At 41.4% G+C, this 14,673-nt stretch overlaps 2 protein-coding genes across 2 annotated transcripts in view; both read left to right on the forward strand.

The window, feature by feature from the left end:
- Positions 1-14,673, forward strand: part of NLN (neurolysin) — a 324,053-nt gene that overhangs the window by 184,700 nt on the left and 124,680 nt on the right. The gene's annotated exons all lie outside the window — the stretch shown is intronic.
- Positions 21-12,702, forward strand: PPWD1 (peptidylprolyl isomerase domain and WD repeat containing 1). The gene is made up of 9 exons (XM_050329826.1): positions 21-158; positions 1,464-1,566; positions 2,153-2,253; positions 3,464-3,584; positions 8,299-8,901; positions 10,404-10,419; positions 10,516-10,659; positions 11,134-11,316; positions 12,339-12,702. Exons 1-9 carry the CDS (start codon positions 44-46, stop codon positions 12,480-12,482), a joined length of 1,530 nt encoding a protein of 509 aa, XP_050185783.1. The 5' UTR covers positions 21-43; the 3' UTR covers positions 12,483-12,702.

Genomic DNA, 14,673 nt, shown 5'->3' on the forward strand with positions numbered 1-14,673 from the left:
CGGGAGCAGGGCGCGCGCCGGGGACGGGGTGTGACGTTGCAACATGGCGGCGGCCGAGCAGCATGGCAAGAGGAGTGCTCCGGAGAATGAGAACGACGAGGAGGAGCTCTGGGTCGGGCCGCTCCCGGGTGAGGCCGCGCAGGCGAAGAAGAGGAGAGGTAATGGAGGAGCGGAGCGTCCAACGGCCGGCCCCTGCGCTGGGGAGCGCTGCCCCGGGCCGGGTCCAGAGCGGCGGGAGCGGCCCCGGGGGAAGGGTGGATGGGCCCATGTGTTCTGGAGCGGGGTCTCCCGTGCGAAATGGCCACACTGCGGGGGAACCCTTCAGGTGCGGGGCCATCAGGGGCTGAGAAAATTGGAGCTGTTCAGCCCGGAGAGGAGAAAGTTGCTCAGAGAGCTCAGAGCAGCCTTCCAGTGTCTGAAAGGGTTTACGGGGAAAACGGAGAGGGACTCTTCGTCAGGAACTGTAGTGACAGAACAAGGAGTAATGGGTTCAAATTGAAAAAGGGAAAGTTTAGGTTAAATATTAGGAAGAAAATCTTCATTGTGGTGGTGGTGAGATACTGGAACAGGTTGTCCAAGAAGGTTGTGGATGCCCCAACCGACAGTGTTCAAGTCCAGGCTGGAAAAAGCCTTGAGCAGCCGGGTCTAGTGGGAGAGGTTGGGAGAAGGTGATCTTTAAAGTTCTTTCCAACCCTTTAACATTCTGTGATTCTGTGATTTCTACTTCCTCTGGTGGACATAATCAGGCTCAGAGCGCCTGCTGTGCAGACTGAAGCCTTGCTTTTTAGGGCTTATGTTTTCTGGATCATTGTTTTCTGGATCATTGTTTTAAAATGGATATGCCTCTAGGCTGTATTTTGAGGCATGGTATTGATGACTGCAGCAACTATCAGGTTTCCATTGTAAAGTAAATTTACCTCTAATGATGTTCAGCCCACGGAGGTTCAGTAACAAATGCCATTTGCAGGTGTGAACAGGGTGTAAAAATCAGAAGCCAAAATCAGATTATTTTTGGTGGGCCAATTAAACAGTGAAAGAGATAGGTGTCAGCACTTGAACTTTAAACTATAAGACCTGGATGGGACCACGAATCTCTTAACCACAGGAATACATTTTGTTTTGGAATAAAATGAGGTGGACCTTCTGTTTTCTGGAAGTAACTTAAAAATTGTTGATTTTTATTTTTTTTATACATTAAGACAGCTGAGGTAATAGTTGCTTTAAAAGGGAAAAGCAATATGAGTTAAAGCAGAGTTTGAGTGGTTTTAGTCCACTAAAAGTTTGTTTATAAAAGTTTGTCTGAGTGCAAAGCCAGATCTAAAAGCCCTTTTATTATGTTTGCACAAAATTACAGCGTATTTTAGACTAAAATATGAATAAGCAATTCAAGTAAGGGAGAACAGAAGCTGTACCTTTATGGGAAAAAAACCACCTTCCTGTTTTTTTCTTTTTATTCTGTATAGTTCTTGAATTTGAACATGTTTACCTTGAAAATCTACCGTCTGCTTCAATGTATGAACGCAGTTACATGCACAGAGATGTCATTACACACGTAGCATGTACTAAGTAAGTATCTTTTTTTCCATGCTATTTCTTTGTCAGGGATATATTTTTATATATGATAAGAAGTTTTCATTTTAGATGTTTAGTAATGGAAAGTTACAGTGTCCTGAAATGCTATTTTAAAAGTTTTGTTGGTTTTTTTTTTTAAACTAAGTGCAAAGGAAAGGGTTACCTTAGAAGGAAGATAAAAAATGTTTACATAGACTAAAGGAGGGTCTTAAAATCCTTATAAAAATGTGCATGATATACAGGAATAAGATTGACTGACTGCCTCTGAAGAAGCACCATTCAGCAGAACTGCAGAGATCACACGCGCGCCCGCACACACACACATAAATAGTAGCTACTGTGAACTAAAATAGTAGTTATATTTACATATTAAAAAAGGATAGTGTTATGATTTTTCAGGGTGTTAACTTTTCATAGATTATTCCAGAATGCCTTTCCAGGAGTGCTAGTTCCCATTCAGACAGATTGTCACAGTAATTTCTTGAAAGTTCATCCTCTACAGAGTATTAATTCTAGTGCAAATTACTGAGCAGTGGGAAACTGCATAACGTGTTATGTCTTTTCTTGTTTTTCATTGTAGGACAGATTTTATCATAACAGCCAGTCATGATGGACATGTAAAATTCTGGAAAAAAATAGAAGAAGGGATTGAGTTTGTTAAACACTTCCGAAGCCACCTGGGTGAGAAGTTGCTTTTCTTCTTTAAAGAACCTCACTTTTTCCTCCCCACTGATTTTGTTGTTTGAAGAGGGAGTGCAAATAGAGAGACAGATTCTGGGGTTCATTTAGTACAGTCAGGAATTAATTGATATCTAGCTGTCTTCCTTCATTCCTCTGTCCTGTAATGTTTTGCTCCCAAACTGCAGGAGGGATAGGGTGAGAATAAACCACGTAGGACTCTGCTTGCACAGATCCCCTACATCCTTTGCATTGCCTTGTGCCCTGCCTATGGGGAAAATATCTGGGATATAACTTAACAAGGCACATAACAGGATTCATAAAATCCAGAGAAGTTTAAAAATATGTTGCTTTAAATAAGTTTGTACTTTTTCCCCCTTGTAGTAAGGAAAAAAGTGTGGTTTTTTCATCTAGAGTTATTGTAACTGTAGAGTAAATTCTACATTATTGTTACGATCACCGGCTGAATTGCAATTAAGAGTAATTTTAACCCAATTTTCTAAGCTAATAAGTACATAACGTTCTTCAATGCTATGCTGAGTGTAAATAGGCTGAACAGAAAATGAGGTTCTTGATGGTGTTGGAAACTATCATATACCTGAAGGAAAAAAACATCAGTTTGATATGCTTACTGTTACCGTAAGTAAAATATTTAATAATAGGTAGTAAAAGTACTGTTTCCTTTTAGATTTGCAAGAAATATTAAAGTAGGTTCTTAACTGTCAGGTTCTCATTATATACAAAAACAAAATGTGAAAACAAAATTTGCCAGGCAAAAATAAGCATTATGAAAAATTTATGGAAGGCTCAGTTGCAGCGTAATTTTGAATATTGCATGTGTAATAGTCTCTAGAGTTCTGCTGCTTTTACTCTGCTGAGAAATGGAAGCTGAAGAGCACCTAATTTTTACTACAGCATAATATTCTCAATTTTATAAAATCAACATTTTAAATTGAAGTAATTGCCATTATAATCTTTCCCTTATGTAGTAGTTCATTTTCATATACCTCAGTCAAAACACTGACAGGATACAAAGTGGTGTTCTGTTTTGGTTTTTTTTTATAGTAATTTTCTAGATTCAAGTAGTGTTTTAAGTAAAAATGGTAGCAAAGCAGTTGGGAGGCTTACACTTCAGTAGGTTTTTTTCCTATGTAACATTGAAATGAAGGCTGTCCTTTCTCATTTCTTAATAGTATGTTAACTTTATTAACAGGTGTTATTGAGAGCATTGCTGTTAGTTCAGAGGGAGCATTGTTCTGTTCAGTTGGAGATGACAAAGCAATGAAGGTGTTTGATGTAGTCAACTTTGACATGATCAACATGCTGAAACTTGGGTAAGTTACTTAGTTTGGAAGTGTTTGTTTGGGATTATAAATGGGGGTCATTTTGCTAAGAGGTAAGTCAATAATTTGGAGGTTTTGATGTTTCTCCCCCACTCCCCCAAAGTCAGTTGAAGCTGAGTAAATTTCATTGTCTGAAATGAATCCAATGGCTGGAGACTGCCTGACTAAATAGAAAAAATTGTGAATGTCTGCAACACTACAAGAGAGGAGTAGGAAAGGCATTTCCTGAGTCTCAAATGTTATGCCCAAAGATATGGTGTTTCTCCAAATCATAGAATCATAGAATAGATTGGGTTGGAAAAGACCTCCAAGATCATCAAGTCCAACCCCTGATCCAACTCTAATTACTATATCATGGCACTAAGGGCCATGTCCAATCTCTTTTTAAAAACTTCCAGGGATGGTGAATCCACCACCTCTCTGGGCATTCCAATGCCTGATCACCCTCTCTGTAAAGAATTTCTTCCTAACATCTAACCTAAACTTCCCTTGGCAGAGCTTGAGCCCATGTCCCCTTGTCCTGTTATTGATTGCCTGGGAGAAGAGACCAACCCCCACCTGGCTATAAATTCCCTTCAGGTAGTTGTAGAGAGTGATGAGGTCACCTCTAAGCCTTCTCTTCTCTAGACTAAACAATCCCAGCTCCCTCAGCCTCTCCTCATAGGACTTGTGCTCAAGTCCCTTCACCAGCCTTGTTGCTCTTCTCTGGACCCGCTCCAGCACCTCAGTATCTTTCCTGAACTGAGGGGCCCAGAGCTGAACACAATACTCAAGGTGCAGCCTCACCAGCACTGAGTACAGGGGAAGGATCACTTCCCTGCTCCTGCTGGCCACACTGTTCTTGATGCAGGCCAGGATGCCATTGACCTTCTTGGCCACCTGAGCACACTGCTGGCTCATGTTCAGCTTCCTGTCAATCAGCACCCCCAGGTCCCTTTCTACCTGGCTTTCCATCCTTAGGCTGATCACTGGAGAGCCCGGTTTCAACCCCTTCCCCCTTCAAACCTAGTTTAAAGCCCTCCTAATCAGCCTCGCTAACTTATGGGCTACAGTCCTCTTCTTCTTCCTAGAAAAGATGAATCCCATCTGATTTTAAGAGACTAGGTACCATGGAGTTTGCCCCATGGCCAAAGAAACCAAAATTTTGATGGTGGCACCAATTCTTTAGCCATCTGTTGAGGAGTTGGGCTTTTTTACTCCTCTCTTTATTTAACTCCTCATCCATCCCAGATAGTACAGGAACTGAGGCAAATATCACCTGTGCTCCTGTCCCCTGAACTGACCGACCCAGTGCTTTAAAGTCTTTTTTAATTATCTTGGCACTTCTTCGATTAATGTCCTCACTGCCAGCCTGGACTATCACCAGAGGATAATAGTCTGAGGGCTGAATTAACTCAGGAAGTCTCCTACTAATATCCCTCACCCTGGCCCCAGGAAGGCAGCATACTTCTCTCTGGGATGGGTCTGGGCGACATATAGGGTCCTCAGTTCCCCTCAGAAGGGAGTCACCGACTACAACTACCCTTCTTTTTTTTTTTTTATACCTGTGGTTGTAATCCGTCTTTTGGACAGGGCCAAACAAGGAGGCTCTCTAGAGGGATCATCTTGGCTGTCCTCTACCTGACTGGGTCCAGAGTCTCGTATCTATTCTTCAAGGGCACCCTGAGGGGTGATGGGGGTCTAGAAAGAATTCTTCTACCTCTCCCACTGGGGACCTGTTTCCATTCCCCCCCATCATTTTGGTCTGCCCCATCTGTCTTATGGCAGGAGAGGCAGGGCTTTGCCGTCTCCTGTTGGACTTCCTTAGGGTTTAAAAGGGTTTGACTCCACCAGTCAATTTCCTTTTCACTCTCCCTAATGCACCTTAATCTCTCTACCTCTTCCTTAAGTTCTGCTACCAGGCACAGCAAATCACTCACCTGCTCACATCGTACACAGCTACCTCCTACACCATCCTCCGGTACCAACGTCAGGCTCAGACACTCAGCACAACCAGAGACCTGGGTGGCTGCATCCTTCTTCGAGGGGAGTGTCTGAGCAAACACACTCCTAGTATTAACAGCAGTAACGGTTTTTGTTTTTCTGGAAACCATTGTTAGCTTTAAAAAGCACACTCACCTACAAGAAGGGGGAGCTGGTTGTGCCTTGCAGGCTTGAAATGCCTTGAAATTGTTGTGCCACCCCCTGTTAGTCTACTCCTGTGGGGGTGGCTCCTGGAGGTTCTTATATAGCCTCCCCAGCACTTGCTAACGAGCCTGACCCACCCCTCACTCACCTTAATCGGCTCTGAGGAAGAGTCAAGCTTGGGCAGCAAATGGCTGAGTAGTTCTCCTGGAGGTTTTTATATAGCCTCCCCCAGCACTTGCTAACGAGCCTGACCCACCCCTCACTCACCTTAATCAGTCTCTGAGGAAGAGTCAAGCCTGGGCAGCAAATGGCTAGCAAATGTTTAGCCAGGCATTTTTTTTTTTTTCTGTTGTTTGGCACTAAATTTAAAAATTTACAGTCCACTAATAGTTCCATTAGAGAAGGGATTTGGCCTGTATGTATTTTCTTATTTGTTGTCATAGGGTACGGATTTCCTTCCTCTGCTAGAAACAATGTAGTTGTTTTCCTTCCTCTTGCTCTTTTAGCATTTTTGTAATTGCATAGTTTGTAGCTAAAGGATCTGGGAGAAATAAGAATGGATGTTACTGGACTATAATAATACCAGAGAAAGACAAGCCCTACATTGTTACAAGGGTGGGTTTGAAGGTTTGGAGGATCAATGAATGCTGCATCAAGAATGGTAGAAATACTGATTTTTTCACAAGTCTTTTGGCATTGAAAAACTTATTCCTCGTAGGCTTCTATTTTCTGTTTAATTGTGAAACTGAATAGAAGTAAAAACTCAGAGAAAAAAGCTTATGCTATCTTCTTTGCTAGTTACAGTTTTAGTATCATCCTCCAGATAATGTACTTAGCCTATAGGAATTGATTCTCTCTTGGCTGTCTGCTGTGGAAAAATTCCAGTTTTTTGGTTTTGCTGGTATTTTCTACTTAGCAGCCTGGTGCTGTCTCTACAAAATTGGTAAAATTATACATAAGCCAAAAAGAGAAAAAAAGGTATTACAATAGAGGATGCCTTTTCTTGTTGTTGCTTAAGACAAATGGGGAAAATGAGGTAAAATTTAAATCAGGTTTGCCTCAGGAATCATAGAATCATAGAATCAGCTGGGTTGGAAAGGACCTCTGAGATCATCAAGTCCAACCCTTGATCCACTACCACCGCAGTTACTAGACCGTGGCACTCAGTGCCACATCCAGTCTCATCTTAAAAACCTCCAGGGACGGTGAATCTACCACCTATCTGGGCAGCCCATTCCAATGCCTGATCACTCTCTCTGTAAAGAACTTCTTTCTAATATCCAACCTAAACCTCTCCTGACAGAGCTTAAGCCCGTGCCCTCTTGTCCTATTGCTGATTGCCTGGGAGAAGAGACCGACCCCCACCTAGCTACAACCTCCTCTCCGGGAGTTGTAGAGAGTGATGAGGTCTCTCCTGAGCCTCCTCTTCTCCAGACTAAACAACCCCAGCTCCCTCAGCCTCTCCTCACAGGACTTGTGCTTGAGTCCGTTCACCAGCCTGGTTGCTCTTCTCTGCACCCGCTCCAGCACCTCAATGTCCTTCCTGAACTGAGGGCCCAGAGCTGAACACAGCACTCCAGGTGTGGCCTCACCAGCACTGAGTACAGGGGAAGGATCACTGCCCTGCTCCTGCTGGCCACACTGTTCCTGATCCAGGCCAGGATGCCATTGGCCTTCTTGGCCACCTGGGCACACTGCTGGCTCATGTTCAGCTTCCTGTCAATCGGCACCCCCAGATCCCTTTCCACCTGGCTGCTCTCCAGCCACTCTGTGCCCAGCCTGTAGCACTGCAGGGGTTGTTGTGGCCAAAGTGCAGGACCCGGCACTTGGCCTTGTTGAGAATTCTGCAAGAATGTTACCAATAACATTTTTCTGTAGTAGATTCCCTGATTTATCTTTAAGTAGATTTTTTCCAACCTCAGTAATCAAGATCCCTGTGCTTTATGCTTCCATCAGTGATCTGAAGAAGGCTGGCTATTTCTGCAGAGACTTCATACTTATTTATTTGATCCTGTTCTTTCTGGTGAACCTGAGATGAAGTCCTGGTTATGTTTCTCTTTACCAGACAGACATTGAAAATCCAAATTATTAGTGTCTGTCATAATAGTGTCCTTTAGCATCTGTTAGTTTGATTTGTGAAAGGATACTAAATACGAGTTTCCTATGGAGACCATATCATTGCTTTGAGGTCTGCTATTTAGTTTTAATTTCTGGTTCTCAAAATCTTTGCTTACAGACTGTAAAACAGACATAACATATTATTGAACATATTTCTGTCTTATTTTATTTGTGGAATGTGTTTTTGAAAGTAGCAGATGAGTTCCTTCTTAGATGCATGATGCATTCATGAATTTTATTGAATATAAGGGGATTGTCTTAATTTTGTTTATATCACTTTTTTTTTTTTTTTGGCAAGATCTAGTTGAACTTTTCTGTAATTGTGTAGCAGAGCTGCAGTTGTTTTCATATCTGCTGAAGCATTAATACCTTAACAAATGGAGGAGAATATTTCAACTCTTATCTAACATCATTCCTTACTTCTTTATTTCATTTTTTCTCCTTCCGCTCTGTGTTGCAGCTACCACCCTGGCCAATGTGAATGGATATATTGCCCTGGAGATGCCATATCTTCTGTTGCAACATCCGAGAAGAGCACAGGAAAAATATTCATATATGATGGCCGAGGAAATAACCAGCCACTTCATGTTTTTGATAAAGTCCATAATTCCTCACTTACTCAGATACGGCTGAACCCTGTCTACAAAGTAGTTGTGTCTTCTGGCAAGTCTGGGATGATTGAGTACTGGACTGGTACACCTCACGAATATAAATTCCCCAAGAATGTGAACTGGGAGTATAAAACAGATACTGATCTATATGAATTTGCTAAATGCAAGGCTTACCCATCCAGTATAAGTTTTTCATCTGATGGCAAGAAAATGGCAACTCTTGGGTCTGACAGAAAAGTTAGAATTTTTCGTTTTCTGACAGGGAAGCTCATGAGAGTCTTTGACGAATCTCTCAGTGTGAGTTTTGTCTTGTTTCTCTTTTCTTTGAGACATTTTCTTTACTTATTTGAATTTATTTGCCAGCATATTCACCTAAGTTATCATTTGTTTCTAAAGGCAAACTTCCTTCCTATCTTTTTCTTGCAGAAAAGGCCTTCCATGTTCTCTTCCTAGCCCCTTGTATTGCTTTGTCCCAAATGAATTCTTACAGATTTGTTACTTACATAGTGAAACAGAGGTGTTGATTTTCGTCTGTATTTTCATTTTACTAGAAAGCAATTACAGAGAATTTCAAATAATATCACACACCTTTCTTTGCTTTAGCCTAGTCCTACAACATGCCTATTGCATCGTGAAAATAAAGAAAGCGTTCTCCCAGCTGAGCTTTGAATTTTAAAATCTCTTTAATGTAATTATAACTCTAAAGAAGAGCATATAGGATGTAGGTTTGTATGCCATTTAACTCTTTGGCCATTTTGTTGTGAAATAAAAGTTGTGAATGACAAAGTGCTGCTCAGCAAGAACTGGGACTATAACCTTGTCTGTTCCTTTAGTTATATCACTGGTGCTGTTTTTCATAAGATAGTCTGGAGTGTCATTAAAACCCAAGTTAATGTTACTTGTCACAGCTAGAGTAACACTACAGTTATGGACTCAGCCATTTTCTCATTACTGGGAAAATGGGTGACTGTAAACTTGTCAGTGTAGATCTACCTTGGCTACTAATGCATTTCATAAAGACAGCAGAACAGCTACCACAAAGAATTTTCTCTCTGGTAGGATTTCTCAGAAATAAAAAATCAAGTCACAGAGACTGAAGGGGTTGTACCTTTTTTTCTATGAACAGTAAGATTCCATATCTTCACCAAACAATGTTATTAGCAAGTAGAAGGAAAACTGACTCTGCTGACTGCAAGTTCTATAATATTAAAACATTTTACAGTTTTACTTGTATGCAACACTGGACACCTTGCATGTATATCTTAAAAGAAGTGTAGAGGTAAAAGAGTGAACAACTTTCTGCTTATGAAGCATACACAGTTTATATACAAAATTAGTAGTCTTAAGGGAGAGCCGCTGGAGAGCCTCTAATCAATTGTTCCTTGAACTAGGCCTTGAGGAGATAATTTGTTTTCTGTCATGGTTTAACTCCCAGCCAGCAACTAAGCCCCCCCACAACTGCTTGCTTGCATCCGTCTTGTGGGGATGGAGAGAGATTCGAAGAGTAGGAATGAGAAAACTTATGGGTTGACATGGAGACAGTTTAACTGGGAAAGCAAAAGCCATGCACACAAGCAAAACAAGGAATTAATTCACCACTACCCATGGACAGGCAGGTGTTCCACCATTTCCCAGAAAACAGGGGTCCATCACATATTACTTGGAAAGGCATCACTCCGACTGTCCCCCACTTCTTCCCTCAGCTTTGATACGCTGAACATGATGCTGTATGGAATTGAGTGTCCCTATGGTCAGTTGGGGTCAGCTGTCTCAGCTCTGTCCCCTTCCAACTCATTGTGCAGCCCCAGCCTTCTCACTGGTGGGGTGGGGTGAGGAGCAGAAAAGGCCTTGGCACTGTGCTGCTCAGCAACAGCTTAAACATTCCTGTGTTGTCAACACTGCTGCTGCCTTCCTGTGTAACCATTCAGCGTTGTACACAACTTTTTGCTTTCAGCTCTGGGTTTGAGAAGGTGGAGATCTGTTATTTCCCTATTTGATGAAAGCCCTTTCTACACTGAGCTGAAACACTGTTCAGCACAACAGCATCTTAGTCTCAGCTGACATAGTTATGGCCTTGTCACCAGACAAATATTTACTGTACCCTTTGTTTTCTGTTATATTATTTTAGGTGCCCCAAAACAGTGGAAAACTTCTGTGTGCACAGCAGGAATGGCTATTACAATGGACACGTAATTCACCGTATCATCAAGGTAACTTGTAGCAAGTTAATCTTTTGTTGGTTTAGATAATGTACCCTAGTGGTCAGTCGTCTTTGCTAACCCCTTCATTCCCTTTTTGCAAAGAGGATTTTTGAGTGGCTTTAGAATTCCCTATAAAGTCTTAACAACTCTGATATTCTAAACAGCTTAATCACTTACTGAAGTTGTTTAATAGTTTTACTGCAACTAAAAGAAAGCTGAAAACTGAATGGTAAGTTCATTTATCCTGCTTGAATTAAGACTTTATTTCATGTCAGAGGGTATTTCTTGTAAGGCTTCTTATTTCGGCTGCACCAGAATACAGCCAAAGTGTTTGCAGAAGGTACAGTCAGGTGTCTCTTATCCACAGAATTTTAACACATTTTGTTGCAAGGTTTGAAGTAGGTTTGAAAATATGTCACCTGGCATAAAACACTTAATTCTTTATTCTATGCAACTATTACATAACACATAATTTCTATGCAGGGTTTCATGATTCAGACTGGTGACCCAACTGGTACAGGACTGGGAGGTGAAAGTATTTGGGGAGGAGAATTTGAAGATGAGTTTCATTCAACTTTACGACATGACAGACCATACACACTCAGCATGGCTAATGCAGGACCAAATACCAATGGATCCCAGTTTTTTATAACAGTAGTGCCAACTGTAAGTAATATTAAAACCTGAATTTAAGGCATGAGAGGCTAACTCAACAGTAAAAAATAGGTTTTCTGATGGAAAAAGGATCACAGCAGTACTATCTAAATAATCTTTCCTTAATATTTTGCAAAAATATGCTGCACACCATGATGTATATACTGTGCAGAGTTCACTGAAACTGTCCTTAAGAAATAGAAAAGTATTTCTGTGAGTTGTAAACAAGAGACCTTTTGCCTTTAATTGGAACAAGGGTGATAAAACATTCTTAGGCATGTTTGCAAATTATGTGGTTTAGTAACAGTGATGGAAATCTAGGTATTGTGTAGATTGTTTAAGGTTTGGATATAGTGCCAAGATGTCTCATTAAGTGTAGCTAATAATTGTAGCTATACAAAGATGGCAGTGTTCAAGTTTGAAGATCTCCTTTGATCTGTGTATAATTTCAGAGCCAAAAATAGAAATTTTGGTATGTGAGTCTAAGAGATACAAGACAATTTCTTAAAGGTAACATTCAAAAGAACTGTACTCTTAAACAGTTATTCAAAATCCTGTCTTTTTTTTTTTTTTTTTTTTTAAAGCATGTATCTGCCATAGTTTTGAGGTTTATTAAATTCTGTCAGTGTCTGTATTCAAATTGGGCATACTCTATGAATACAACTTCAAATTAAGTATTATTCTGGACTGGCACTTTAAATTCCTCTGTGAAAATAGAGAGACTGAAACAGCGTGGCTGTGAACTGAGAATACATTTTAAAATAAACTATACAATGCTACCACACTGGTAGAACGTGACCTCTGTAGCACTTTAGAAAACAATTGAAAAGATAAGTTCAAATGCATATGAATGTGTGCTAACTGCACTCCAGTATTTACTTTGCATGCTGGTATTTACGTGGTGTTAGATTCCATAGTCTGGACATACAAAATGTATCCATGTGTAGTTACTCTCTTTCTGTTTTGGTACCTAACCTACATGCTGCTTTTTGTATTAACATGCTTTTTCTTTCTCCTCCTCTGCTCTCTAACAGCCATGGCTAGACAACAAGCACAGTGTGTTTGGACGGGTGACCAAAGGAATGGAAGTTGTTCAGAGAATATCAAATGTAAAAGTCAATCCAAAAACTGACAAGCCCTATGAGAATATCAGCATCATTAATATCACAGTGAAGTAAGGCAGGTGTTGAAGGTTTCATCTTAAGCAGAAAAAAATGAATGTATGGGACCCAAAAAGGGACCTAGAAAGAACAAAAACCTTTTTAATAATTCCAAGGCGTAGTGAGTACCAGGACCGAGCAATCACCAGTTCAACAATTTTTAATGTACCTAAAGTGCCCTAATTCTGCATTTCTGATAACTTTGTATTTTAAAGTAAAAACATATGCACGTTTCTTACGAACTCCACTATCTTTCTTCATCTTCCATGCAAAACTAAAAACCCACACTGTGTCCCATGATAGTGTTTGTAACTTCATCAGGTTTATTTTTAATGAATTCTTATTTTAATACTTTTCACAGTATTGAAATCTTTGACAGAGGAAAAGGTCAGAAATCCTAAACTGCATTAACTCTTCAATCCTATGTCCATGTATCAAAAATTTGATTAGGTTATGATACTGTTTGCTATGACAAGCAAACAGTGTAATCTACCTTGATTATTTAAAACCAGTTGTGTCCATGTCTTTTCTGTCCAAGAGCAATGATCAGCTCTTAGAATGCCAATGTAAAAAGTCCTGTGCAATTTGTTTGGTGTTGCCAATTAATTTTTTTGTCTTTCAGTGTTTTCTTTCTCATTATTTTAGCATAGGGAGTCTCTTATCTGGCTTCATTTTTACTGGAAATCCTATGAACATGACTGCTTCTACTGAAATGCTTAGTTTAAAATAAATTATGGTAATTCACACTGTCTCTGTGTCGTCTTTGTGGGTCACAGCTGCGGGTGAGCAGCTTGGAGCCCTTGCTATTGCCTAACTTTCCACCTCACAGGGCAATCTGCAAGAACCCTCTCGCTAGTCTGCTCCCTTCCCAAAGAGCAAGGCTGCGACAAATGTCAACAAAGCTTTATGTCAGGTCATTCTGATGCAGTTATAGAACACAATAATAGAATCAATAAAGTTGAAAAAACCCTGTAAGATCACTAGATCCAACCATTAACCCACCACCACCACCACCATCTTCACCATTAAACATATACCACAGCCATATGTTTTCTGAACACTTCTAGGGATGGTGACTCCACCACTTCCTGGGCACTCTATTCCAATGCTTGACCACATGTCAGTGAAGAAATTTTTCCTAATATCCAACAGTAATTTCAGGGGTCCTCTCGTCATGTCACTTGTTATCTGGGAGAAGGCACCAACACACACCTGTCCACACTTCCTTCTAGGGAAGCTGTAGAGAGCAATAACATCTCCCCTGAACCTTCTTTTCTCCTCAGCAACTCCTAGGAAGACGTGTGCTCCAGGCCTTTCACCAGCTTTGATGCTCTTCTCTGGACATGCTCCAGCACCTCAGTGTCCTTGTAGTGAATGACCAAAAGTGAACACAGGATTCAAGGTGTGGCCTCACCAGTGCTGAGTATAAAAGGGCCAACCAGTGCCCTGGTCCTGCTGGCCACACTACTGCTGATCCAGGCCAGGATGTCATTGGCCTTCTTGGCCACCTGGGCACACTGCTGGCTCTTGTTCAGCCACTGTCAACCATTACCCTCAGGTCCTTTTCACTGGGCAGCTTTCCTGCCACTCTGCCCCCAGCCTTTATCTCATACCATTGACCTCAGCCCATGATCCACCTGTCCAGATCCCTCTGCAGAGCCTTCCTGCCCTCCAGCAGATAAAGACTCCTGCCCAGCTTGGAGTCATGTGCAAACTTACTGAGGGTGCACTCAATATTAAACTGGCCCCAGTGCTGGGCCCAGGGTGACCGGCTGCCATCTGGATGTAACTCCATTCACCACCACTCTCTGGGCTTGTCCATCCAGCTAGTTTTTTATCCAGCGAAGAGTGCTGTCCAAGCCATCAGTTTCCCCACAACTATGTGGGAGATGGTGTCAAAAGCTTTACTGAAGTCCATACAGACAATATCCACAGCCTTTCCCTCATCCACTAGGTGCATTACCTGGTCAAGTAAGACCAGGCAGGTCAAGCAGTGCCAGCATTTCACAAACCCATGCTATGCTGGCTGATCCTGATTGTCCTGCACATACCACATGATGGACTCAGGATGAGCTGCTCCATAACCTTCACTGGCATCAAGGTTAGACAGACAGATCTGTAGTTCCCTGGACTCTTCTTCTGGCGTTAAAATTGCCAAATTTCAGTTACCTCCCCAGTTAGCCAGGACTACTGGTAAATGACTGAAAGT

Source organism: Myiozetetes cayanensis, unplaced genomic scaffold (genome assembly GCF_022539395.1).
Source record: "Myiozetetes cayanensis isolate MyiCay16 unplaced genomic scaffold, myiCay2020 scf4, whole genome shotgun sequence".
Taxonomy (NCBI): Eukaryota; Metazoa; Chordata; class Aves; order Passeriformes; family Tyrannidae; genus Myiozetetes; species Myiozetetes cayanensis.